The sequence below is a fragment of the Sorex fumeus genome, unplaced genomic scaffold (assembly GCF_029834395.1).
Source record: "Sorex fumeus unplaced genomic scaffold, SorFum_2.1 ptg000044l, whole genome shotgun sequence".
In the NCBI taxonomy this organism is placed as follows: domain Eukaryota; kingdom Metazoa; phylum Chordata; class Mammalia; order Eulipotyphla; family Soricidae; genus Sorex; species Sorex fumeus.
In genome coordinates this window covers 439,980-464,996 of record NW_026606101.1, presented here as the reverse complement: position 1 = coordinate 464,996, position 25,017 = coordinate 439,980, and the positions used below count along the sequence as shown (strand labels likewise).

Here is a 25,017-nt window from a genome sequence, read left to right as displayed (position 1 = left end):
CTTTTTATGAGAGCTGGCAGCCGCGAGGCCAGCCTCCGAGAGGGCCCAGAGCCGATGCAGGCCTTTACTCGTACTTGCAGAAATCCTTAAGTCCTGTGGGCAGGTGAAGCCGGTCAATGGCCAGACGATGCACCACGTTCTTCTGGATCACGACCCGGCACAGCGTCTGCAGGGAGGGCACTGTGGAGAGAAGGAGGGAAGGTTGGAACTGCCAAGTTCTAGGTCTTGGTGTCCCCTGGGCCATTCGTCTGAGCAAGCTCCTTCCCTGGGCAAACCCCTCTCCGGGCCCTGCCTGCTTCATGTGCTTTGCACGCGCTCCAATAACAGCCTCTTTCACAACAGCGCAGGTTACCACACTGCAGCCCGGTTACGACACTCGCGCCCTCCCTGCCCCGTCACCCAGTGCAGGCTCGGAGTTCCCACCTCAGGCCTGGCAGGCCGGGATCAAGCGCACCCCCTCTGGAGCCCCTGATCCCTTTCAGCCGGTGTGCGTGTGCCCTGATCTAGGAGCATTTATCTGCTCAGGACACACGGTCCTCAAGGCCCCAGATCTGAGATTAGATCGAGAATCATCCCTGCCCTCCCTGTACATTTATGTGAGACAACAGGTACATTTCAGGGCAGCAGACTTAGCTCAGAAGGTTCAGGGTTCCACCTTGTGCAGCCAAGAGAAAAATAATGAAATGAAATATAATCGGGAGGGGGGAGGGGCTGGAGAGATAGTACAGCAGGGAGGGCGCTTGCCTTCCACACGGCCAAGCGGGGTTTGATCCCCGGCATCCCATAGGGTCCCTGGAGCACTAACAGGAATGATTCCTGAGTGCAGAGACAGGAGTAAGCCCTGAGCATTACCAGGTGTGGGCCCCCCCCCCAGACCAAATACATATATATATATACATATAGATAGATAGATTGGGGAGGTGCAGGACATTCTAATCAATCACACCCAAGATGGGTAAACTAAGGCGCAGAGTCAGGGAGTGTCTGTCTAATCCAAGGTGACAGGCAAGGGTGGAATTTGAAGCCAGACCACCTCCCCACACACATACACACAACTTCTTTTTGTTTTGTTTTGTTTTTTGCTTTTTGGGTCACACCCAGCAATGCACAGGGGTTACTCCTGGCTCTGTGCTCAGGAATCACCCCTGGCGGTGCTCAGGGGACCATATGGGATGCTGGGAATCGAACCCGGGGTGGCCTAGGGTGCAAGGCGAGCGCCCTACCCGCTGTGCTATTGCTCCAGCCCCACAGACACACAACTTCTAAATCAACGCGGGTCTGACCAAGGCCCGACAAGAGACCGACCAGGGGATGCCAAGGGGACCGCCCAGGAGGTGGGGTACCTACAGCCGTACTCCAGCTGGACCAGGCGCACGCTCTTGGTGGAGGCGAACACGTCCACCACGGCATAGAGGGGCTGGGCGGCCGGCAGCCCCCTGGCGCTGGGGCCCATGTCCTCGCCGTTGATGACGATGTGCATGTCGGCCGTGCCGTCGGGCAGCGGGCAGAAGAGAACGCCCAGGCGGCTGCGGCGCGCCGTGGGGGGCAGCACGTTGAGCTCATAGAGCTGGTCCAGGAGGTGGCTGTAGAGCCCGGGCCGGCTGCGGCCCACCAGGCGGTCGCGGGGGATGCGAAACTGCTCGATGCACAGATAGGGCTCGGCGGCGGCGACCCCCGGGAGAGGCGGGGGTGGGCCGGGGTCCGCCGCCGCGGGGGGCACGCGATTGTGATGGCGAGTGATGGCGAAGACCCAGGTGTGGCCGAGGCTGACCAGGTCGGGCAGCGAGAACTCGGGCACGGCGGCCAGGCCGGCGGGGTCCAGCGCGGTCAGGCCGAGGCGCAGGTGGCCGCACCAGCCCAGCTCCTTCTCCTCGATCTCCACCAGGAAGACCTGGCCGGGCGCCAGCGGCTCGCGGCTGAAGCACACGCCGTGCGCGAAGCTCTCCACGCGCGTGGCCCGCGTCCCGGACGGGTCCACGCGGATGTTGGCGCCGTGCACCGCGTGGAAGCGGGTGGGCGCGGGCTCGGGCGAGCGCGCGGGGCTCGGGGGCGCGCCCGGGGCCACGCGCCCGGGGCCAGCAGCCATGGCCCGCCGGGGACGCAGGCCGGCGCGCGCCTGGGGCTATTTTGGGTGACGGCTGGGGACAGCTGGGGACACGGGGGGGGGGAGGTCTTGCCCCGCTGACTCGGCCATCCCCGCCGTGCACGGGAGACGCGGAGCCCCCGGCCCGGCTCAGCGGGCGACCCGATCGCGGGCGCCCAGGGGGGATCGGGGGGTGACCTGGGCCGCGGCGGACCCTGACCCGCCTCGGTCCCCACGCCAGCTCCTCCCCCCGCCCCCACCAGGAGAGGGAGGAGGAGGCGGCGGGGGGTGGGGGGGTCCCCGCGCTGGGGCGAGCCGGTCACGTGGTGCCCGCGCCCACGTGACCCCGAGTCCACATGACTTCCCGTCCCCCGGGCCCCTCCTAGAGCGCAAGGACGCGCGGGCGCAGAGGTGAGGGGGTGCTCCGGCGGCCGGCCGGTGGGCCGGCGGGCAAGGAGGGGGGTCCCCGGGCTTCCTTCCAGCCCCAGCCCGGGCCGGGCGCCCCGCGATCGGCTCACGCCCGCCCCTCCCGCCCGCGCAGATGGTCCGAGCCGCGCCGACGCCGCCGACCCGGCTGCTGCTGCTGCCGCCGCTGCTGCTGCTGCTGCTGCTGAGCTGCGCGCCCCGCGGCCAGGCCGCCCCCGAGCGGGACGAGATCCGGAGCCTGCCCGGGCTGGCCAAGCAGCCCAGCTTCCGCCAGTACTCGGGCTACCTCCGGGGCACGGGCTCCAAGAGACTGCACTACTGGTCTGGACCCCCAGCCCCGGGCGGGGTGGTGGTGGCGGGGGGACGCCCCAGGACCCTCCTCTCCGCGGGAGCCGCGGCCCCTGAGCGCCGGTCCTTGCCCCCTCCCCTCCCCCAGGTTCGTGGAGGCCCAGAAGGATCCCCAGCGTAGCCCCTTGGTGCTCTGGCTCAACGGCGGGCCCGGCTGCAGCTCGCTGGACGGCTTCCTCACCGAGCACGGCCCCTTCCTGGTGCGTGCGGGGCGCCCCGCTCCCCCGCGCGCGCTCGGGGTCCCCCGGGGCACCGCGGGGGGGGTGCAGTTCCTTCTCCCCCTCCTCCCCGCCGCTGCCCTGGCGCTCTCTTCTCCCCCGGGCTCGGCCCGGATGGCAAGCCAAGGTGCGGTGCCCCCCGTGCCTCTCACCAGCCTTGTTTCCGTTTCTCAGGTGCAGCCAGATGGTGTCACCCTGGAGTACAACCCGTATTCCTGGAACCTGGTACTGGGGAGCTGCGCGGGGTCCTTGCAGGAGGGGGGGAGGGGGGACCTGGGCGCCCGGGGAGGCCGCTGCAAGTTCGGTGCCGCCTCTGCTCCCTCTAGATCGCCAACATGTTATACCTCGAGTCCCCGGCCGGGGTGGGCTTCTCCTATTCCAGCGACAAGTTTTATGCAACCAATGACTCCGAGGTAAGTCGGAGTGTGTGTGTGTGTGTCCTATTCCACCGATGACTCCGAGGTGTGTGTGTGTTTCCTATTCCACCCATGTCTCCGAGGTGTGTGTGTGTGTGTGTGTGTGTGTGTCTCCTATTACACCAATGACTCTGAGGTGTGTGTGTGTGTGTGTCCTATTCCACCAGTGACTCCGAGGTGTTTGTGTGTGTGTCCTATTCCACCAATGACTCTGAAGTGTGTGTGTGTTTTTCCTATTCCACCAAAGACTCTAGGTGCGTGTGTGTTTCCTATTCCACCAATGACTCTGAAGTGTGTGTGTGTGTGTGTGTGTGTGTGTGTGTGTGTGTTTCTCCTATTCCACCAATGACTCCAAGATATGTCTAGGTGTGTGTGTGTGTGTGTGTGTGTGTCTGGGACTGTTCCAGGCCCTCTGTGGAGGCTGGCATGTGTCACTGTTTGGGCCAGTTCCAGGCCCTGTGTGGTGCTCTTGGCCAAAGCACTTCCCCTTACATCGAGAGAGGCGCCTGGCATTGATCGCTCTAAGGTTCTGTGCAGCTCAGATATCAAAGCCTGATTCCCTCTCTGGCCCACCCCGGGCTCCCCAGAGTCCCCTGATTTCCTCTGGCCCACCCCAGGTCACCCAGAGCCCCCTGATGCCCTCTCTCCTGCCCACCCCAGGCTGTCCAGAACCCGGATCCCCTCTTCCCTGACGGCCCCAGGTCACCCAGAACCCCCTGATGCCCTCTCCCCTGCCCACCCCAGGTTGCGCAGAGCAACTTTGAGGCCCTTCAAGATTTCTTCCGCCTGTTCCCGGAGTACAAGGACAACGCGCTTTTCCTGACAGGAGAGAGCTATGCCGGCATCTATATCCCCACCCTGGCCGTGCTGGTCATGCAGGACCCCAGCATGAACCTTCAGGTGAGGAGGCAAGGACGCCTGCTGGTTAGGGAGGTGGCCAGCTCGGCCCCGGGGCCTTCCCGGCCACCGGCCTCACAAACACCGCACCCTGGCAGGCGACCACCTTTGCCGACCCGCCTTCCAGCCGGGCTGCCAGCACCAGTCCTTGAGTGCCACCCCCTCCCTCCACCCCCACAAACCAACCAGGGTTTCCACTTCCGGATTGCTAGAGGTCAGGGTGGAGGTCACGGGAGGCACCGTCTCTCCCGCCCCCCCTCCCCCCAGAGGAACTGAGCACCTCACATGTTCATAGGGACTGGCTGTGGGCAATGGACTCTCTTCCTACGAGCAGAATGACAACTCGCTGGTGTATTTCGCCTACTACCACGGCCTTCTGGGGAACAGGTATGGGCAGCCCCCTGATGGCGCGGGTCCGGAGGCACATACCCCGGGTTTTGCCCAGCTTAGGGCCCGAGGTGGGGGCTGGAGTTTCTGAGAGAATTTGGTGCTGGGAAGCTGAGGCAGAGTCATCAAAATTGATGGTCAGAGAGGGCAGCGGGCAGTACCCTGGCAATCGGGGGCGAGGGTCCACCTGGCCCGCCAGGGGCTTCATTCAGCACGTGCACTCTGACCTCTTCCAGGCTCTGGTCTTCTCTGCAGACCCACTGCTGTTCGCAGAACAAGTGTAACTTCTACGACAACAAGGATCAGGAATGCGTGGCCAGTGTGAGTGTCTCCCCACAACATCCGCATCCCTGGGGACGTGGGCAGCATCTGTGTCCCCACTGCCATTTGCCTCCCATCCTGCACCTTTGTGTCCTTTGCCATCCCCCGGCCACGCCCCCACAGTGCCCATCACCCCCTCCTGCGACTTTCATAGCATCTCTTGTTTGGGGGCCATCCCGGCGGTGCTCAGCGCTTACTCCGGGCTCCTTACTCAGGAATTAATCCCGGCGGGCTTCTTTAGGGGTGGTGAGAACCGGATGGGATGCCGGGGATCCAACTCGGGCCGGCCATTAGTGAGGCAAATAAAAGCCCTCCCCCGCTGTACTATCTTCCCCAGCTCCACCCTGCTGACCCCGGCCAAGGCCCAGAGCTGGGCAAGGCACCGTCCATTTCACCGTCAGGGTTCCTCAGGGCCAGGCACCAGGAAGTGGCGGGTGGCGGCCTTCGGACGGGGCCTGCCATGGCCTTCCACTGAGCTGTCTCCCCGTGGGGAAAGCCGGGGGGTGGGGGTGATGCTGTAAGGTGATGTGGGTGCACGCTTAGCCTCATGGTAAATGGGGGGAGGGGGGAGGGTGGGTTGGGGGTCCCGTAAAACCTGGTGGCCGGCTGTGTCGTTGCAGCTTCAGGAAGTGTCCCGCATCGTGGGCAGCTCAGGCCTCAACATCTACAATCTCTACGCCCCGTGCGCCGGGGGCGTGCCCGGCCACGTAAGGTAAGGCCCGCCGCCCTGTCTGCGCCCCCCAGAGCAACCCCAACTCTGGAGGCCGTCACCACCACTTTCCCCTCCCCCCCTCTTCCCTTGCTTGCTCTCAGGTACGACAAGGACGCCGTGGTGGTCCAGGATTTGGGCAACATCTTCACTCGCCTGCCACTGAAGAGGGTATGGCATCAGGTACGCACCCCCCAGCCTCCCCTCCTTCCTTCTGTCCCAGCAGGGCCGTGAAGCCCAGATCCTGATCTTCCTATCCCCTCCCCCCCCACCACCACCACAATGTGTCCCCAGGCCCTGCTGCGTTCCGGGGAGAGGGTGCGCATGGACCCCCCCTGCACCAACACCACCGCCCCCTCCACCTACCTCAACAACCCGTTCGTGCGGAAAGCGCTCCACATTCCCGAGCAGCTGCCCCGCTGGGACATGTGCAAGTGAGCTGGGGGACACGGGAGGGACCGCGGGGACGTGTGCAAGTAAAGCAAGGGGGGAAGTGGGGGGCACGGGGGACTTGTGAGCATGGGAGACCTTCCCCAGGACTGCCCGCCGTCACGTGGGGCCATTTACTAGTTCCTCTTTCTTTGTGTTTTTTTTTTTTTTTTTTTTTTTTGCTGGGGATGGTGCCCAGGGCTGCATGCATGCAAAGCAAGCCTCCAAACACATCCCCAAACCGTTCGGTTCTTTTAAGACATGGTCCAGGGATGGGGCCGGGACGTGAGTACTGCGGGCCGTTGGTTTTGCACGCCGCCCCACCGCCGACCTGGGTCCAAGCTCTGGCATCCCATAGCATCTCCCTGAGCACCACCAGGAGTAATTCCTGAGTGCCGAGTAAGCCCTGAGCGTGGCCGGGTGTGGCCACAGAATCAATAAACAAAAACCATGTTCTTGGCTTTGGAGTCACACCCAGCGCTAGGCAGGGACAATTGCAGCCCTCCACACCCTCTGCTGACAGCTGGGATTCACACCCGCTGACCCCTGAGTACGACATGACCTCCATTTACACCCCACTCATCGTAGCCACCAGAAAGTGTCCCTACCCCTTTCCAAGGGAGGTGTCTGTCCCTCCTCCCGCCCCAAAGTAGCAACCCTGGAGGTTGCAGCCTGGCTTTTTTCCTACTTTTTTGTCAAGGGCTGCTCCCAGCTTGGTGCTCAGGAGTCACCTGTGAGGACCATCTGGTGCTGGGGATCGAACCCAGACCTTCCACATGCAAAGCCTCTGCACCACCCATCCCCCCCTCCCTGATCCTGTTTGTGTGTTTGGGTTTGGGGCCACACCCAGCAATGCCAGGGATTGAGCCCGGGTCAGCGAGGTGGCGAGGCAGATGCTTGAATGCCTGGATGTCTCTCGGGATCCCCATCTGGGTTTCATCCTTCTCCCTGTCTGCTCTGTCTGACGTTCCCCTCCCCCCCCCAACTTGCTCCTGCAGCTTCCTGGTGAACCTGCAGTACCGCCGCCTGTACCAAAGTATGAACACACAGTACCTCAAGCTGCTCACCACGCAGGTGGGTGGGGGCAGCCCGGCCGGGCAAGGGGCCCCTGGAGGGCTCCCTGTGAACAGGGGCTTGGAAACTCCCAGTTGTGATGTCCTTTGCCTGAACTCGGCCCCGTGGTGCTTTACTGTAGAGCACGGAGGGGTCCGCGCAGCCAGGCAGCCTTAACGGGGAGGAGAAAGGTCAGAATCTGCTGTGGATGGGCCAGAGAGAGTCCAGGGGGGCAGGGCACCCCCTACAGTCGACCCCGGCCCCGCCCAGGGTGATCCCTGAGCACTGCTGGGTGTGGCCCAAGAACCTAACAACAACAACAAATACTGTGGATAAGTCCAAGGAGGTTGGGGTGGGCAGGAGCTGGCTAGGGGCTGAGTGGTCAGCACATGCCCTCTGAGACGCAAATCCCTTCGCTGGCCATGTGACTCCAGGCAAGAATCTCAACTAGAGGCTGGAGCCATAGCACAGCGGGGAGGCCGTTGGCCTTGCACGCGGCCGACCCGGGTTCGACTCCCAGCATCCCCTATGGTCCCCTGAGCACTGCCAGGAGATTATAATTCCTGAGTGCATGAGCCAGGAGTAACCCCTGTGCATTGCCAGGTGGGACCCAAAAAGCAAAAAAAAAAAAAAAAATGACTATTGGACATTTGACTTCCCCATCTCTGGGCTAAAGATGGGATCTTCCTGGGGGGCAGAGGGCTGGCTGGTGCCATGGGATCCTCCGAGAACCTTGAGTGGCCCTCAGGCCATGAGCAGGGGGTAGCTGCCCTCTCTGCTCCACCCCCTCCCCCCAGGAAAAAAGCCCAATGTGGATTAAGCATTTACAGAGCGCTGGGCACAGAGGAAGCCGGCAGCACGCCCGTGTTTGCTGGCTCGGGCTGTTGGCCCGGGCAGGCGCCTGGAGTCCCCTTGGGGGGAGCTTGGCCCGGGGCCCAGGCTGGGCTCATCCTAGAACCCCTGGGTTCGCCCCTTGTCCCGCTGCAGAAATACCGGATCCTGCTGTACAACGGGGACGTGGACATGGCCTGCAATTTCCTGGGGGATGAGTGGTTCGTGGACTCCCTCAACCAGAAGGTGGGTCGGTCGTGGCCGTGGCCGGCCAAGGCTGGTGGCAGGAGCCAGGGGTGGTGCCCAAGGGCTTGGCTCGGGCAGCCTGAGCAAAGCTGGCGGAGCTCCAGGCCCTGAGATCTGTGGAGCTGGGAGGCTGGTGTGGGGGTGGGAATGGCGGGGGGCTGGGGTCCCCCTGCTCAGTCTCACTGCCCGGGCAGATGGAGGTCCAGCGGCGGCCCTGGCTTGTGGACTATGGGGACAGTGGAGAGCAGATCGGGGGCTTCGTCAAGGAGTTCTCCAACATCTCCTTTCTCACCATCAAGGTGGGCTGGGGGGGGGCTAGCGGAGGGGTGGGGGCCAGCTTCCGGGGGGGGGGGCGCAGCTTCGGGGGGGAGGGGCTGGGCAGTGGGGGGCAGACCTCACAAAGCTTCACTCCTCAGGGTGCCGGACACATGGTCCCCACGGACAAGCCTCAGGCCGCTTTCACCATGTTCTCCCGCTTCCTGAACAAGGAACCATACTGAGGCCAGCCCCAGCCGCTGCCAGAGCCAGAGCCAGCCCATCCCGCCCCGAAGGAGGCGCTTTTTTATGCAGACCAGCCCCGCTGCCAGAGCTGCGCCCCCGCCACCGCCCCTCTGCACCCCAGTGCCTCAGACAGCTCCGGGGAAACCCGCACTTTATTCCTGATAGCCGGGGGGATCGGGGGCCCCCAGGGGCTGACCCCCACCCCCCCCCCCTCGCCTCCTGCTTCTAGAACACACTGAAGAGTCCCAGGAGGACAGTAGCTCAGGACAGCCCCAGGGAAGGAGACGGCCGGACTGGGTGGCCGGCTGGCCAGACTGTGATTATGGAATTAAATTGGGTCCAGGTTAAGCCTCTGTCTTCTCCTCCGTGGCCCCGGGGACTGGTGAGGAGGTGAATAGGGAGGAACTGCAGTCCCGACTGATGTGGCTGCCCAGGGCCGGGGAGGGCTCAGGCAGCGGCCGCAGAGGGTGGTAAGGTACTGGCGGTACTGGTGGTCCTGGGGCCCCTGGGGCCAGCGGGCCGGTTCTTCTCGATCACCTCTCGTAGCCCTTTGGCAAAGTGGAGGTCAGCCCCGATGGTCAGGTAGCCCTGTGCGGGGGCAGAGAGGGGGTTCCGTCACTGATGCCAGACCTCAAGGGGACCCTCCAGAAGTCAGAAATTGTTTCTGGTGGGGCTCCGGGGACCACTAGTGGTGGCGGGGATCGAACCCGGGTCAGCCACAGGCAAGGCAAGTGCCCTCTGCACTCTACTCCCTCTCTGGCCCGCAAAGTGGTTCTTAAAACTTTGTGTAAAGGGGCTGGAGTGATAGCACAACAGGGAGAGCGTTTGCCTTGCACGCGGCAGACCCGGGTTCGATTCCCAGCATCTCATAGGGTCCCCTGAGCACCGCCAGGAGTAATTCCCAAGTGCAGAGGCAGCAGTAACCCCTGTGCATCGGGTGTGACCCAAGAAGCAAAAAAAATTGTAAAGGGTGCTCAGATAAAGGTTGAAGAGTCGGCCTTTGTGGTCAAGGGGGGGCCTCTTAGCTAAGACGGGAAGGATTTAGTTGACTTGGGGCGGCGTGGCAAAGTGACCAGTGCCTTGGGCAGGGTGGGAGGGAGCTGGGAGGCGGGCACGGGGGAGCCCTCGGAGCTGAGGTGGGGGGATCCCTCCCCGTCACCCCCACTCACCGCATGGTTCTTCACCACCTCGTGGACAAAGTTGATGCCCTCGGGGAGGGGGATCTGCACCCCACGCCACGTCCGCTCTGTGGGGTGTGAGAGCCGGCTCAGCCCAGGCACGGCGGCCGCCCACCCCTCTGTGCCCCCCACCCCGCCGCCCCCCTGCAGCCCTACCATTCAGCATGGGCATCACCCCGATCTGCAGCATGGTCTTGAGCGGCGCCTGCAGCGGGATGAGCTGGGAGGGGGCGCGAGCAAGGTCAGGGCCTCGCTGGGTTGCCCCTCACCCTCCTCGGACCCTCGCCTCAGCACCCCCCACACACACGCCCCCTATCTGTTCCCCACTCACGGCCAGCGACTCCAGTGTAGACTGGTTCGAGTAGATTCGGAACCTGTGCAGAGAAAGACGTGCCCTGGGAGCACCCCTGCCCCTCCCATGCCCCCCATCCATGTGGTGTCTCCATCCCAGGCTCTGAGTTGGTCTTAGCCGGTGAAAGGCCTTGGGACAGTCATTTCCCCCTCCTTGGGCTTCCTTTCTCCAAGTCTGCTGGAGGTGGGGGTGGGGTGCTAGGGATGGACCCCAAGAAGGCTTGTGCCCTGCCTGGCCCCCAAGCGTGCTGTTTGTACTGGGCCAAGCGCTTCCTAGGGCGGCAAGGGTGTCACGCTGGTGACTGTTGGTGCGTTGTGACGAGCTCAGAGGGAACGGGAGTACACACACTGGAAGCTCGGGTTCTCCCCACAGCACCAAGCCCTGAGCACTGCTGGGAGCAGCCCCACACCCACCACGTGTGGCTTTCAGACAAAACCCAGAATTTACAGTGCTTATTTCCTGACAAATACTAAGCAAATTAAAAAAAAAAAAAGTGAGGCCGGAGCAATAGTACAGTGGGTAGGGCGTTTGCCTTGCACGAAGCCAACCCGGGTTCAATCCCCGGCATCCCATATGGTCCCCCAAGCACCGCCAGGAGTCATTCCTAAGAGCCAAAAGTAACCTAACCCCTGTGCATCTGTGCATCACTGGGTGTGATCCAAAAAGCAAAAAAAAAAAAAGTCTGGTGCCAGAGATCCAACCCAGGTCTGCCACCTGCAGGGCACCCAAGTTCTTTTCTCTTCTCTGTTCCTTTCTGAGCACTCATGGTACTTAGGGGACCAAACCTGGGAATCTCAGCGCCAAGTGCCTGGTCCAGCCCTCTGGCTCCTCTCCCAGCGGTGACCTCACAGTGGACATAAGGGTCTGTTTGATTCGCCTGCCTCCTGGTGGCAGCCAAGTCACACTCACCCTGGGGCCAGAGAGTACTGCCGACAGGGCCACTGCCTTGCACATAGCGCCCGGGATTCGATCCCTGGCATCCCATGGGGCCCCCCAGCATTGCCAGAAGTGATTCTTGAGGGGCTGGAGTGATAGCACAGCAGGTAGGACGTTTGCCTTGCATGCAGCCAACCCGGGTTTGATTCCCAGCATCCCATATGGTCCCCCCGAGCACCGCCAGGAGTAATTCCTGAGTGCAGAGTCAGGAGTAACCCCTGAGCATCACTGGGTGTGACCCAAAAAGCAAAAGAAAAAAAAAAAAAGAAGTGATTCCTGAGCGCCAAGCACACAGAGAACAGGAGCAGGAATAACAACCCCTGCATGAGCATCACCAGGTGTGGACCCAAAAAAAAACAAGGCATTTGCCAAGAAACCCCCTGCTACCCTGGTAGCTTTTCGCTCCGGAGCCCCCCAGAGTGCTGGGGGACCCACCCGCCTACCTACCTGCGCAGGTCCAGCTGCGTGCGCAGGGCCTTCCCGCGCAGGGCCATCTTGGCACTGAGCCGCGCGTCCTGCACACAAGGGTCAGACAGGGACGACTGTGTGACCCGAGCGCTGTGGGCACCCCCACCCCAGCCCTCGGCAGCCCCCACTGTGATACCCGCACCATGATCATGCTGGACAGCTGGACCTCGGTCTGGTTGGGTGGGACCAAGGCGATGGTGACGGTGGCCGTGACCGCGACGGTGGTGCCCGTCGGCTTGATGGTGCAGCGCGGGGGCTCGGAGACCCGCAGCTCCAGCTTCAGCGGGGAGTCGATCACTGCAGGGGTCTGGGGACAGCCCCCAGCTCTGGTCACTTAGAAGCCCCGGAGGAAAGCCAGTTCCCCCGCTCCCCGGACCCCACTTCCCCAACCGGCAACAGAGAGCCTCATTTCACTCGCACCAGGCACGACTGTTTCTGAGAACTCCTCCTTCCTTCTCTTCCTGCTTTTCCTGTTTGTTTGTTTGTTTGTTTGTTTTGCTTTTTGGGTCACACCCGGTGATGCACAGGGGTCACACCTGGCTCTACACTCAGGAGTTACTCCTGGCGATGCTCAGGGGACCATATGAGATTCTGGGAATCGAACCTGGGTCAGCCAGGTGCAAGGCAAATGCCCTACTGCGCTATTTCTCCAGCCCCTGATTTTTTTTTTTTTTTTTTTTTTTTTGCTCTTTGGGTCACACCCAGCAATGCTCAGGGGTTACTCCTGGCTCTGCACTCAGGAATCACTCCTGGCGGTGCTCAGAGGACCATATGGGATGCCGGAGATTGAACCCGGGTCTACCGCGTGCAAAGCAAACGCCCTACCCACTGTGCTATCGCTCCAGCCCCTTTTCCTGTTTGTTTTCGGGCCAACTTGGTGCTTAGGAATCTCTCCCCAGAGGGGGCTTCGGGGTCCAAGCACAGGGAGGCCAACCCAAGCCTTGCAAGCAAGCAACTCCCAGCAAGGAACAAGCTTTTCTCTGTTCTCTTCCTGGGCCCCACCCGGCTGGGCCAGGCTGTGTTCTGAGATCACTCCTGGCAGGCTCCTAGGAGGCACCTACGAGGGGGTGTATGCGTGGCAAGCGCCTTACCCGCTAGACTCTCTCTAGCCCCTCTTCCTGCTTCCGCTTCTCACCATTCATCTCCAAGCTCCAAGCAGACGCCTCGGGAACAGCTTCTGCTAACTACGTACCGACAATCACCAGGATCAACTCAAAAACTTCCCGCACGGACCAACTGCTCACTCACTCACTCTCCACCAAACATGTCATGCGTGGGGGTTCATTTCAACCTTCCCATCACCGTGGGAGGAAGACATACCTTTTTTGGAAGGGGGTGTCAGGGCCACACCCGGTGATGCTCGGGGCTTACCCCTGGCTCTGTGCTCAAGGATCACTCCTGGTGGGACTTAGGGACCACATGGGATGCTGGGAATTATTGAACCGGGGCCAGCCCTGTTTGAAAGGCTAACGCTTCCTGCTGTACTTCTGCTCCGACCCCAGCATACCCATTTTTGAGCTGGGGAAATCCAGGCACAGACAGGTCAAGCCACTGCTTGGTGATGCAATCAGGCCAAGAGCTAGACTACGAACTAGGTCACTAGGCTGCAGAGTTCACGGCAGCTGAGTCTGAGGACGGCGGTGAGGACAGTAACAGCATGGTAGGTTGTGGCTCTTTTTTTTTTCCTATTGGGCCACACCCAGCGGTGCTCAGGGCTTACTCCTGGCTCTGTGCCCAGGGATCACACCATGGCAGGCTCAGGAGAACCAGATGCCAGGGATAGAACCCAAGGTGGGGGACCAGAGCGATAGTATAGCGGGTAGGGCGTTTGCCTTGCATGTGGCCGACCCGGGTTCAATCCCCGGCATTCCATATGGTCCCCCAGCACAGCCAGGAGTGATTCCTGAGTGCAAAGCCAGGAGTAAACCCTGAGCATCTCTGGATGTGACCCTAAAAAGTCAAAAATAAATAAATAAATTTTTAAAAAAAAAGGACCCAAGTTGGGTTCACGGCAGACACCCTCCCCGCTGTACTGGTGGCTTTGAGCTCTGCCTCCCCCAAGTACCATGTTACTGCCTTTACAGCTTCATTCCTTCCATTCTCGTGACAGCCCCTCGAGGGAGGGTGGAGAGAAGCCCGTGTGATCCCACAGAATCACCCAGGTCAAGTTCATGTTCAGATCCCAGCTCTGGATGGACGTACAGAATTGAGCCAGGTCTAAATGATCACTGATGTACTTCTCTTTTCTATCACGTGCCCTGGCCCCGCCACACACACACACACACACACACACACACACACACACACACGGAGCAACAGGAAATAAGCAGAAATATGCTGCAGTGAACCCCAGCTCCAGAACACAGAATCGTGTAAACACGCATGCCATGGGGACATGTGGGACCTGGCCATCTGTCTACACCAGTGTCTATCAAAGTGGGGGATATTGTTGTCCCTGGGGACAGTAAAATGGTGGGTGGCCGCAGGGACATAATAGCCCTTGTCTATGGGAGGGGGGTGCTTGCTTTCTAGCTCACTTAGAGAAAGTGGATTGGGAGGGAGGGGGCTTACTTACTGAGTCTTTTTATTCTGTTTTTATCTTTTTTGGTGGGGGGAGGGTGACACCCAGAGGGGCTCAGGACGTACTCCTGACTCTGCTCAGGGATCACTCCTGGGGAATTCGGGGGACCGTTATAGGGGGTGCTGGGGATGGAACCTGGCTTGGCCGTGTGTAGCACAAGCCTACACAGTACCCACTGTACTTCCACTGTTTTTTTTTTTTCTTTTTGCTCTTTGGGTTACACCTGGCGATACACAAGCATTACTCCTGGCTCTGCACTCAGGAATTACTCCTGGCAGTGTGCAGGGGACCATCTGGGATGCTGGGAATCGAACCCAGGTCAGTCTCGTGCAAGGAAAACTCCCTCCCCGCTATGCTATCACTCCAGCCCCTGTACTTCTGCTCTGAACTATCCTTTTTTTTTTTTTTTCCTGTAAAGGAGGCAGTAGGTCAAAGAAGTTTGAAACCCTCTGTTCTCCGGGACCCGTTCTGGGGTGAAGCATGTGCCACCCCCGAGTCACAATGCCCCCCAACCCCAGCCCCGCTCTCCGCTGCCAGCACTCACCAGCAGGACGATGCTTCCAATGTAGGACGCCCTCAGCAGCATGTCCAGGTCATGGGGCACCTGCGCGGGGCCATCGTCAGGGTGAGGCGGCGGCCTCGGGTGGGCGTGCCCTCCCAGCCCCCCCTCCAGCAGCCCCGGTCGTACCTTGTCCCCCACCAGCGACAGCTTCAAGGCCCCTGCCCGGAAGTAGCTCTCCAGGGCCGAGTCGAAGAAGTGCTCAGAGAAGGCCACGTACACCATGCGCTCCTCCTCCTGCAGCTGCGGCTCCACGGCCTGGTTACGCAGGCGCCAGGTCTCCTCGGACAGTGGGTAGAAGGAGCCCTAGGGGCAGGGGTGGGGTCAGGGGAGCCAGCGGGCAGCTGGCACCGGGCCCCGGGTTGAGTGGGCAGAATGGTCCGCGGCTGCACTGGCCCCGGGGTGAGCAGGTTAGCAGGGTCCAGGGTTGCACCGGCCCCAGGGTGAGCAGTTTAGGAGGGTTCGGGGCTGCACCCAGCCCAGGGGTGAGCAGGTTAGCAGGGTCTGGGGCTGCACCCGGCCCTGGGGTGAGCAGGTTAGCAGGGTCTGGGGCTACACCCGGCCCCAGGGTGAAGTTAGCAGGGTCTGGGGCTGCACCCAGCCCAGGGGTGAGCAGGTTAGCAGGGTCTGGGGCTGCACCCGGCCCTGGGGTGAGCAGGTTAGCAGGGTCTGGGGCTACACCCGGCCCCAGGGTGAGGTTAGCAGGGTCTGGGGCTGCACCGGGCCCCGGGGTGAGCAGGTTAGCAGGGTCCACGGCTGCCCATGCAGGAACCACACGCACAAAGGCGGGTGTGGGTGACCGGAGCGACCCAGCCCGGCTGGAGAAGGGAGGCCGGACCCTGCCGTTTTGGTGGCCTTCACAGCTCGTCGGTGGGACAGCCCGAGTGGTCAGCACCACCAGGATTATTCCTGAGTGCAGAGCAACCCCTGAACATTGCTGGATGTGACCCAAAAGGCAAAAAAAAAAAAAAAAAAAAAAAAAGTGCTTTCCCCGCACAGAGGCTGTTTTACATCTACTGACGCAAAGACTTCTCACAATGTCACTGTCACTGTCACTGTCCTCCCGTTGTTCATCAATTCCCCCCCCCCCCCACTGACTGCCCATAACCCTCCCTTTGGTCCAGGAGTCAACCCCAGGAGACACACGTTCTTTTATGTTTGGGGTGGGGGAGTGGGCTGGGGTCGCACCCAGTGATGGTCAGGGGCCACTCCTGGCACCATGCTTGTGTCACTCAGGGGGGTGCTCGGGGACCATGTGGTCCCAAGGCTCTATCCCAAGCCTCCCTCGTGCAGAGCTTGCACCCAGGCCGTGGAGAACACCCATGAAGCCTAGGCACGTCTTCCTGTCCTGCTCCCATGCAAAGATTGCGAGGAGACAGAAAGGCTAAGCCACGTGCTTCGGTTCATGCAACTAAGGCGGTAAGTGAGCAAATGAGATCATGTGAGCAGCAACTTCTAGGGGACCGGGACAGGCACGGCATGAGCAAACGTCCTGGGGCCCGAGAAGGGGCAGATTGGGAAAAGGAGCCGGATGAAGTTAGAAAGATGGGGCCAGACAAGAGTACCAAGGAGGTTGGCCCGAATTCTGCGAGTTGGCGTTTTATTTCAATGGAGTGACCTCTGCAGAGCCCTGTGGGGCTGGAGCCCTAGTACAGCGACTAGGGCGCTTGCCTTGCATGCAGCTGACCTGGGTTCGATCCCTGGCATCCCCATAGGGTCCCTGAGTCCTACCAGGAATGAGCCCTGAGCACCAGAGTGTGTGGACCAAAACCCAAAATGCAGAGCCCAATGATGGAAGGTAAGCGGGCAGCGCGGGGTGGGGGGAGGGGACTTGAGCACTCGGGCACAAACTTGGCAGGCAGGAGGCCGGGGTCAGTGTCCCACCACATGCTCCCCCGGCCCCAGCGGACGCAGCACCCGAGTGTTCCTGGGTGTGCTTCCCCCAAACAGGCAATGCAGGGAAGGGAGAGGGAGCCGGCTAGGTCAGACGGGGCGGGGGGCGGGGGGCGGGGGGGCACACCAAGGGGAGAGAGAGCTCACCCGGAAATCCATGTCCAGATTGCTGACGGAGACCACCGGGTCCTTCAGGAGGGAGTAGTCGATGCCCACGTGCTTGTCCACGGGACTGTGCACTGCGGGGAGGGACAGACATCACTCAGAGCTGTGTGATGCTGGGTGAGGTGGTCATCCTCTCTGGGCCTCAGTTTATCAGCCACAAAAGGGGACTAGCGTGGGGCCAGAAAGATAGTACAGGGGCCAGAGCAATAATGCAGCAGGTAGGGCCTTTTCCTTGCACACGGCCGACTTGGGTTCGATCCCTGGCATCCCATATGGTCCCCTGAGCACCACCAGGATTATTCCTGAGTGCAGAGCCAGGAGTAACCCCTGAACATTGCTGGATGTGACCCAAAAGGCAAAAAAAAAAAAAAAAAAGAAATACAGTGGGTAAGGTGCTTGCCTTGCTTGCATATGGCTGACCCGGGTTCATTTCCCTATATCGCATATGGTCCCCCAAACCACCAGGAGTGACTCCTGAGCACAAAGCTAGGAGTAAGCCCTGAGTACCACTGAGTGTAGTAAAAAAAAAAGGGGGGAATAGAAATACTCTTTTGGTTTTGTTTTGAGGCCACACCAGGCAGTGCTTAGAGCTCACTCCTGACTCTGAGCTGCGGGGCCTCACTTCAGAGTTGACACAGCCTGGGGAGCCGGAGAGACAGCACAGTGGGGAGGGCCTATGCTTTGCACGCGGCCCACCCCAGTTTGATCCCTGGCATCCCATGTGGTCCCAAGCACCAGGTGTGGCTCCATCAAAAAACAAAACAAACAAACAAAAAAAAAAAACAAAAACCAAGCCGGATAGTACAGTGGGTAGGGTGTTTGCCCTGCATGTGGCCAACCTGGGTTCAATCCCGGGCCCCTCAAAAACACCGCCAGGAGTCATTCCTGAGTGCAGAGCTAGAAGTAGCCCCTGAGCATCGCTGGGTGTGACCCAAAAAGCCAAAAAAATAGGCAAATGAGAGCATAAACTGTGTTCTATCTCTGGGCCGGGGTGATAATACAGTGAGGAGGGCGTTTGACATACATGCAGCTGATCCAGGTTTAATCCCCGGCATCCCACATGGTCCCCCAAGCACTTCCAGGAGTAATTCCTGAACACAGAGTCAGGAGTAACCCCTGAGCGTCACTGGGTGTGACCCAAAAAAGCAAAACAAATAAATAAAATGAAAATCTAAAAAGATTAAAAACAAAAAACCCAAGACCAATTAAGTTGACACAGCCTAGGCAGAGGAAACACATGGGAACTAAGCACCTAAAAACAAGCACCAGGCCATGGACACCAGGGAACCCACCGCCAACTTGACCACTGCCCCCTGGCCACCTTCACAGCCGTCCCCGAAGGACTCAACCAGGCAAGCCTGAGAGAACTTCCAAGGGACGTCTGGGGGCCCAGGGCTCTTCCACAGCCAAGCTTGGAGGTGCTTGTCTGAGCAGCTGAGTCCTCCCCAGCCTCCTCACCCCCCAGCTCGGCTCAGAGCCCACCACCCCCAATGCCCACTCACCAGGCACCGTTTCCAGGAGGGAGTTGAGCAGCACCGTGCCGGCATGGAAGAGCACCGGGCAGATCTAGGGGTGAGGAGCAGGGTCAGGGGCTTCCCAAGAGGGCACTGTCCCCCCACTGACTGTCCCATCCCCTGCCACGACGGCTGCACCTGTTGGTTGAGGAGGAAGCGCATCCCGGAGGTGATGAATGAGGAGAGGAATTCGTACACCTTCCTGCAAGGAGAGGAAGAGGAGGGGAGGGAAGGGGGAAGGGAGGAGAGCAGAGGAGGGAAAAGGGGAGAGGAGAAGACGGGAAGGGGAGGAGAGAGGAGAGGAGAGGCTGGTGAGGCCAGCCACCCCCCACGCCCACCCCAGTCCAGGTCCGGAGATCGGGAAACCCCTCAGCTTCAGCCAGAATCACTAATGCCTCCGTGGGGTTTTCCACGATTCGGGTCCAGATTCTCACTTGAGACCATTCTGAAGGCCAGTCCCCAAGGGCCCGGCGCGTCTGCATGGAGCACCCTCTCTAGATGCTCACTCCTGGCCTTCCGCCCCACTCAGTGCTCCTGCTCTGCCTTTCCCCATTTGGGATCAGAAGCCTCCTCTTCAGGGAGTCTTCCCTGATTGCCTGCGTCTGCATCCCCCAGTATCTTCCCAGTGTCTCTGTTCTCTGAGTTGCCTTGGGGGTCCTGAAGCACATGCTTTGTGGGGACACAGTGACTTCAAGAGTTGAGAGCTGGCTCAAGGGCTACAGCACATGCCGTGCATGCAAGAGCTCTGGGTTCAGGCCTCAGCCCCTCATGGTCCCGTGAGCACTGCTGGGAGTGGCTGCTGAGCACTCCAGCCCTGTAAATCCACAATATGCCGACACCAGAATAAATCCCATGTCCACTTCTGGAACAGTTTCATTAGCAGGAGTAAGAGCTAGCCATTACCGAGAATCCAATTCCTATCCAGCAGTGCACACAACTGCTTTATGTAAGGGGCCAGAAACCTTACTATGGGCCAAAACAGCCCACCCTGTGTGCACAGAGGCTGTTTTACATCTACTGGCGCAAAGACTTCTCACACTGTCACTGTCACTGTCCTTCCGTTGTTCATTGACTTGCTCGAGTGGGCCCAGTAACGTCTCCATTGTGAGACTTGTTGTTACTGTGTTTGGCATATCGAATACGTCACGGGGAGCTTGCCAGGTTTTGCCATGCAGGCGAGAGATACTCTTGGTAACCTGCTGGTCTCTCCGAGAGGGGCGGAGGAATCGAACCCGAGTCAATCAGGTCGGCCACGTGCAAGGCAAACACCCTACCACTGTGCTATCGCTCCACAGTGTGTTGTAAAAAAAAATAAATATTTGGAAGCCAAAATTATAATACAGCAGGTAAGGTGCTTGTCCTGAACATGATCAATCTGGGTTCAGCCCCCAGCATCCCATAGAGTCCCCCGAGCCCACCAGGAGTGATTCCTGAGTGCAGAGTAATCCCTGAGTGCGGCCCAAAAATAAAAAATAAATTTTTAAAAAAAGAAAACAATGGGGCTGGAGCGATAGCACAGCAGATAGGGCGTTTGCCTTGCACACAGCCAACATGGCCGACCCGGGTTCGATTCCCAGCATCCCATATGGTTCCCCAAGCACCACCAGGAGTAATTCCTGAGTGCATGAGCCAGAAGTAACCCCTGAGCATCGCCGAGTGTGATACAAAAAGAAAAAAAAAAGAAAATAATGGGGCTAGAGTGATAGCACAGCAGGGAGGGTGTTTGCCTTGCACCCAGCCAACCCGGGTTCGATTCCCAGCATCCTATAGGGTCCCTTGAGCACCGCCAGGAGTAATTCCTGAGTGCAAAGCCAGGAGTAACCCCTGTGTATCACCAGGTGTGACCCAAAAAGCAAAATAAAATAAAATAAAAAAGAAAACAAGCTTCTGAGGTCGGAGGGCACTTGCCATGCACCTGCCGGACCCGGGTTCTAGCGCCAGCACCACAAACAGGCCCCCGAGCCCCACCAGGAGTGATTCCTTTGAGCACTGCCAGGTGTGCCCCCCCACAAAAAAAAAAAACTTCTAAAAGAGGTTTGCTAGAGAACAACAAAGACTTACCTGAAGGTGCCCCCGAAGGCCGCGTGCATCCTGGCGACAGAGGCCTGGCAGGAGACATTGGACACCCGGATCCGGCCAGTGGCATCCCTGGAGAGCTGCAGACCAGTGCGGATGGACAGGCCCTCGGCAGAAGCGTTGATGTAGCCCCCATCATAGCTGCCAAGAGCGGGGATGCTTCGTGTGGGCCCCCCTTTAACTGAGTCTTAGTCAGCCCCCCTTCCTGCTCCGGGCATCTGATCCCCCCCTTAAGACTTCTGCAATTTTCCTGCCTTTTGCAGGGCCCAGGGAGCTGAGGAACTCCCCCGGAGAGAGCCCTCGGGCGCACCCCCCCCCCGGGACCCCAGGGGTCCTCACAGGAACCAGTAGAGCAGCTGCCTGCGGAAGCGCAGCCCCAGCGAGGCGTTGGTGATCTGCAGCAGCAGCTCCTGCGTGGGCTGGAAGTGCAGCTCCGAGGACGTCAGCTGCAGGTCCGTGACCTTCACCCTGCGTGGGAGGCCGCGGGTCACGGGGGGCCGCCCCAGGCACCCGCAGGAGGCCCTTTTCCTCTTCCAGGTCGGGGTGGGGATGCTGCTGCAGCGGCTGGAAGATGCTCCCAGGCCCCCACCGCGAGCGCCCGCGGTGGAGAGGGAGCCCAGGACGGGAGCGCCCCCACGCGGCGGCCCAAAGCCAAACACCCCCCCCCCAAAAAAGGAGCTTCACCCCAGCTTTTCAGTCTTCCAAGTGCACCTTCCTTCCTCCCACCCCCTGAGGCTGCTGAAGCTGGTGTTTGTTTTATTTATTATGCAAATCATAATAAATGTGGGGGCGGCACACCCAGCAGTGAGTGCTTGGGGGTCGCTGAGGTGGGGGGGGCTGCATGCAAGTCAAGGGCCTGCCCTCAACCGAGTCCCCATGCAGACTCTGATACCGTCCAATTTCCCTTTATTCTAAGTCTCAAGTCGAACGTTTGTTCCCCTGACCTCCCCAATTAGTTCTGCCCCGGACCTCAGCACCCCACTCTCACCCACAGAAAATGTCCAGGTCTTTGCACTCCAAACCCACAGATTCCAATCTCTCCACGTCGTCCTTCCTTCCCGGCCTCCCTCCCCCATCCCCCGTCTCTTTCTCTCTTTCTGATCCACATCCGGCGGTCCCTACATTTTCTTTTCTTCCCCCCCTCCACTTTATTTAAACACCGTGGTTTACAAAGTCGTTCACGATGATTGGTCACAGGTCTTCAATATCCCAACACCGATCCCACCACCACTGTCACCTTCCCCCTGCCAATGTCTATATTTCTAACCACCCCTCAAGCTAGCCCTAGTAGCAGTCCAACCCGTACATTTTCTTTGAGTCGTTGCAGCTTGAGGCCATGTCCAGAAACGCTGGGGGTGGAAGTCCCCCATTGGTGCTGGGGGGGAAACCCAGGCTCCCGCAGGCAAAGCATGTGCCCCGCCCACGGAGCCCTTAGGAAGTGGACACAGTCTGGGCTACCCTCCGCCCTTAGCCCCGCCCCCGCCCTTCGCCACGCCCCACCGCGCTCTCGAGGCCCACCCCCGGGATTGGCCACGCCCGGATCATCTCTAGCCCCACCCCTAGGTTTGACCACGCCCCCACCACGCTCTGCGCTCCATCCCCTGACCTTGGCCAAACCCCCATCGCATTCTTGAGCCCCACCCCCGCAATTGGCCACGCCCATTACGTTCTCTAGCCCATCCCTAGTCTTGGCCACGCCCCCACCACCTCTGGAGCTCCACCCCCTGATCTTGGCCACACCCACGCCGCACTCTCGAGCCCCACCCCCGGGATTGGTGACGCCCCATCACGCCCCCTAGCCCCACCCCCTGATTTTGGCCACGCCCATTACGTTCTCTAGCCCATCCCTAGTCTTGGCCACGCCCCCACCACCTCTGGAGCTCCACCCCCTGATCTTGGCCACACCCACGCCGCACTCTCGAGCCCCAGCCCCGGGATTGGCGACGCCCCATCACGCCCCCTAGCCCCACCCCCTGATTTTGGCCACGCCCATTACGTTCTCTAGCCCCATCCCTAGGCTTGGCCACGCCCCCACCACCTCTGGAGCTCCACCCCCAGATCTTGGCCACACCCACACCACACTCTTGAGCTCCTCCCCAGGGATTGGCGACGCCCCATCACGCCCTCTAGCCCCACCCCCTGATTTTGGCCACGCCCCTACCGCTCTCGAGCCCCACCCCCTGATTTTGGCCACACCCCTACCGCTCTCGAGCCCCACCCGCCGAGGTTGGCCACGCCTCGCCTCGCTCTAGAGCTCCGCCCCTGAGGTAGGCCACGCCCCACCCGCCTCTCGAGACCCGCCTGCTGGCCTTGGCCACGCCCCCATGGCGCTCTCGAGCCCCACCCCCTGAGGTTGGCCCCGCCCCTCCGCGCCCTCGAGCCCCGCCCCTTACTCGGAGATGTTGTAGTAGAAGTGTCCCTCTCGGCCCCGCAGGTCGGGGATGGTGATGGTCTCCAGCTCTTGCTCCAGAAAGCGCAGCCCCTCCTGCTTCACTAGGGCAGCAGCGAGACCCGTAACTCCCGCGCCCACGGCCGGGCGCCCCCCGCCACGCCCCGAGCCCGCCGCCCGGCTTTACCCAGCTCCAGCGCCTGGGACGTGATGCGGATCTTGCAGCCGGGGAGCTCGGCGCGAGCGCCCGCCAGCAGCGCTAGGAGGAGGGTCGCGAAGAGGGCCATGGCGAGCCGGCCTGGGGGTGGGGGGGCGCCGCGGGGTCATCCGGCCGCTCGCACCCACGCCTCGGGTGTTAGCCAGCAGCAGAGGGGGACTCCGGGGAGGTGGCACCCCGCGCCAGTGCTTCCAAGGGGCCGATGCGAAAACTGAGGCTCAGGGAGGGGGGAGCCGCCTCGGACTCGGGCTCGCGGCGGCTCTGGGGCGCGCGCGCGAGGGAGGGGCTGCAGCCTTGATTCCCTCGTGCAAGCATCATGTGACGCTCGGGTGGCCCTCCGGGGGACGAGGAACCCCCCTTCCTCCCCTTCCGCGGAGGGCGCGCGAGGCTGCCCCGTTACCATGGCTACGGCCGCACGCGCATTCCTGGGGGGTGGCACACGGTCTCCCAGGTCTCGCGCCGGAGGAAACGAGCCGCGGGCGCGCCCCCGTACTCCCGGGTCCTAAAGTCGCAGCCGTGGGGATCCCGCCTGGTCCTCCCCCAGCCCGCCCCCCACCCCCCACTCTCCGCGCCCTGCACCCCGGCCGGCCGCCGGGGGGCTGGGGGCTGCGACTCACTGCGGGGGCGCTGGGGGCCGGCGCGCGCTGGGGATCCGGCGGCGGGGACTGAGCGGCGGCGCGCCCCGCCGCCTTTATAGAGCCGGCCTCCCCGACCCCCCTCCCCTCTCCCCTTCTCCCCTCCTCCCCCGGGGGCTGGGACGGACGGGGCGGGTCGCTGGCCGCCGGGCGGGTGGAGCGGGCCGTCCCCGAGCCCCGTGACCAGGCGGGCCGCTGTCAAGACGAGTGGGGGGACCCGAGCCCGGCGCGGGGGCAGTGCCGGCCGCCCTGGCCCCTGGCTGCAGATCCCCAGGGCCCGTGTGTTCCCGCAGGATCCTGGGGTCACTTACCGGCCTGCGGTGTGTCCTCAGGCCGGGCAGTGTGCGTGAGACCGCGGCCCACAAAGGGACCCGCAGGGACCCACAAAGCCGCGCCCAGGCCCCTGTTCCTTCCCCTTGCACCCCAATCAAGACGTCTCCCGCCAAGGTTTGTTCTGGCCGCCCCCTTTCCAGAGACGGCCTCTGTCACAGCCTGGGGAACAGGACCTTAGGGACCGGGCTACCTCCCTACACTTGGACCCCAGAATGAGGTGTGGGGCGTCCACACGGACTTGTGGAGCTTTTTTTATTTTCTTATTTTTGTTTTGTTTGGGAAGTACACCCCGTGGTGTTCAAGGGCTTGCTCCGTGTTTAGGGGTGGCTTCTCAGCAATGCTCAGGGGACCATGTGGTGCCTGGGATTAAACCCAGGCCTCCTGCATGCAAAACAGCCCTTTAAGCTACCTTCTGGGGACCAGAAATATCAAAGGGCACTTGCCTTGCATGCTGCCAACCCCAATGTAATCCCCAACAGTCCCCTGAGCACAGCCGGGAGTAAACCCTGAGCACAGAGCCAGGAGTAAACCCTGAGCACTGCCAGGTGTGGCCCAAAAACTACAAAAGGGGAGGCGGGGGGAAGCAACTATTTCCTGAGCCCAGCTGTAGGTCTGGAGGCCAGCTGTGGGAACAGGTCGGGGCCAGAGAAGGTCCTCACTCCTGTCATCACGCAGATGTGGAAGAAGAATCCAGAATGGCTATGCTGTGAACACGTTCTGAGCACCAAGCACTCTCTCGGGCAAGACCAACTGGTCCACTTTGCGCAAGACTTTCCCGTTTTTCAAACGGAATGACTCCCTTTTGCAGGGCCCCCACGTCAGACTTCCAGGATGGTTAGAGGAACTCATTTGTTCC

At 61.0% G+C, this 25,017-nt stretch overlaps 3 protein-coding genes across 5 annotated transcripts; 1 reads left to right on the top strand and 2 right to left on the bottom strand.

Moving 5' to 3' along the window:
• On the bottom strand, positions 1-2,343 carry NEURL2 (neuralized E3 ubiquitin protein ligase 2). Of its 2 annotated transcripts, none has more exons than XM_056121235.1 (2): positions 1,348-2,339; positions 1-180 (listed from the first exon to the last, which is right to left on the bottom strand). In XM_056121235.1, the coding sequence occupies exons 1-2, from the start codon at positions 2,084-2,086 to the stop codon at positions 65-67; spliced, it is 855 nt and encodes a 284-aa protein (XP_055977210.1). In that variant the 5' UTR covers positions 2,087-2,339; the 3' UTR covers positions 1-64. The 2 variants fall into 2 exon arrangements, with proteins under 2 accessions (XP_055977210.1, XP_055977211.1); XM_056121236.1 differs by having other exon boundaries at positions 12-180; positions 1,344-2,343.
• Positions 2,344-2,374: 31 nt separating this feature from the next.
• CTSA (cathepsin A) lies at positions 2,375-9,213 on the top strand. Its single transcript, XM_056121230.1, has 15 exons — positions 2,375-2,494; positions 2,625-2,830; positions 2,946-3,057; positions 3,250-3,300; positions 3,402-3,488; positions 4,236-4,391; positions 4,684-4,775; positions 5,012-5,096; positions 5,717-5,808; positions 5,910-5,988; positions 6,100-6,239; positions 7,233-7,308; positions 8,275-8,364; positions 8,559-8,663; positions 8,781-9,213. The coding sequence occupies exons 2-15, from the start codon at positions 2,625-2,627 to the stop codon at positions 8,862-8,864; spliced, it is 1,455 nt and encodes a 484-aa protein (XP_055977205.1). The 5' UTR covers positions 2,375-2,494; the 3' UTR covers positions 8,865-9,213.
• PLTP (phospholipid transfer protein) lies at positions 9,050-23,713 on the bottom strand. Of its 2 annotated transcripts, XM_056121228.1 has the most exons (15): positions 23,164-23,712; positions 22,981-23,080; positions 20,927-21,055; positions 20,573-20,728; positions 18,650-18,713; positions 18,500-18,563; positions 16,980-17,071; positions 15,069-15,245; positions 14,925-14,984; positions 11,942-12,106; positions 11,779-11,846; positions 10,375-10,417; positions 10,200-10,263; positions 10,035-10,111; positions 9,051-9,453 (listed from the first exon to the last, which is right to left on the bottom strand). In XM_056121228.1, exons 1-15 carry the CDS (start codon positions 23,261-23,263, stop codon positions 9,313-9,315), a joined length of 1,500 nt encoding a protein of 499 aa, XP_055977203.1. In that variant the 5' UTR covers positions 23,264-23,712; the 3' UTR covers positions 9,051-9,312. The 2 variants fall into 2 exon arrangements, with proteins under 2 accessions (XP_055977204.1, XP_055977203.1); XM_056121229.1 differs by lacking the exon at positions 22,981-23,080 and having other exon boundaries at positions 9,050-9,453; positions 23,164-23,713.
• Positions 23,714-25,017: the final 1,304 nt, after the last annotated feature.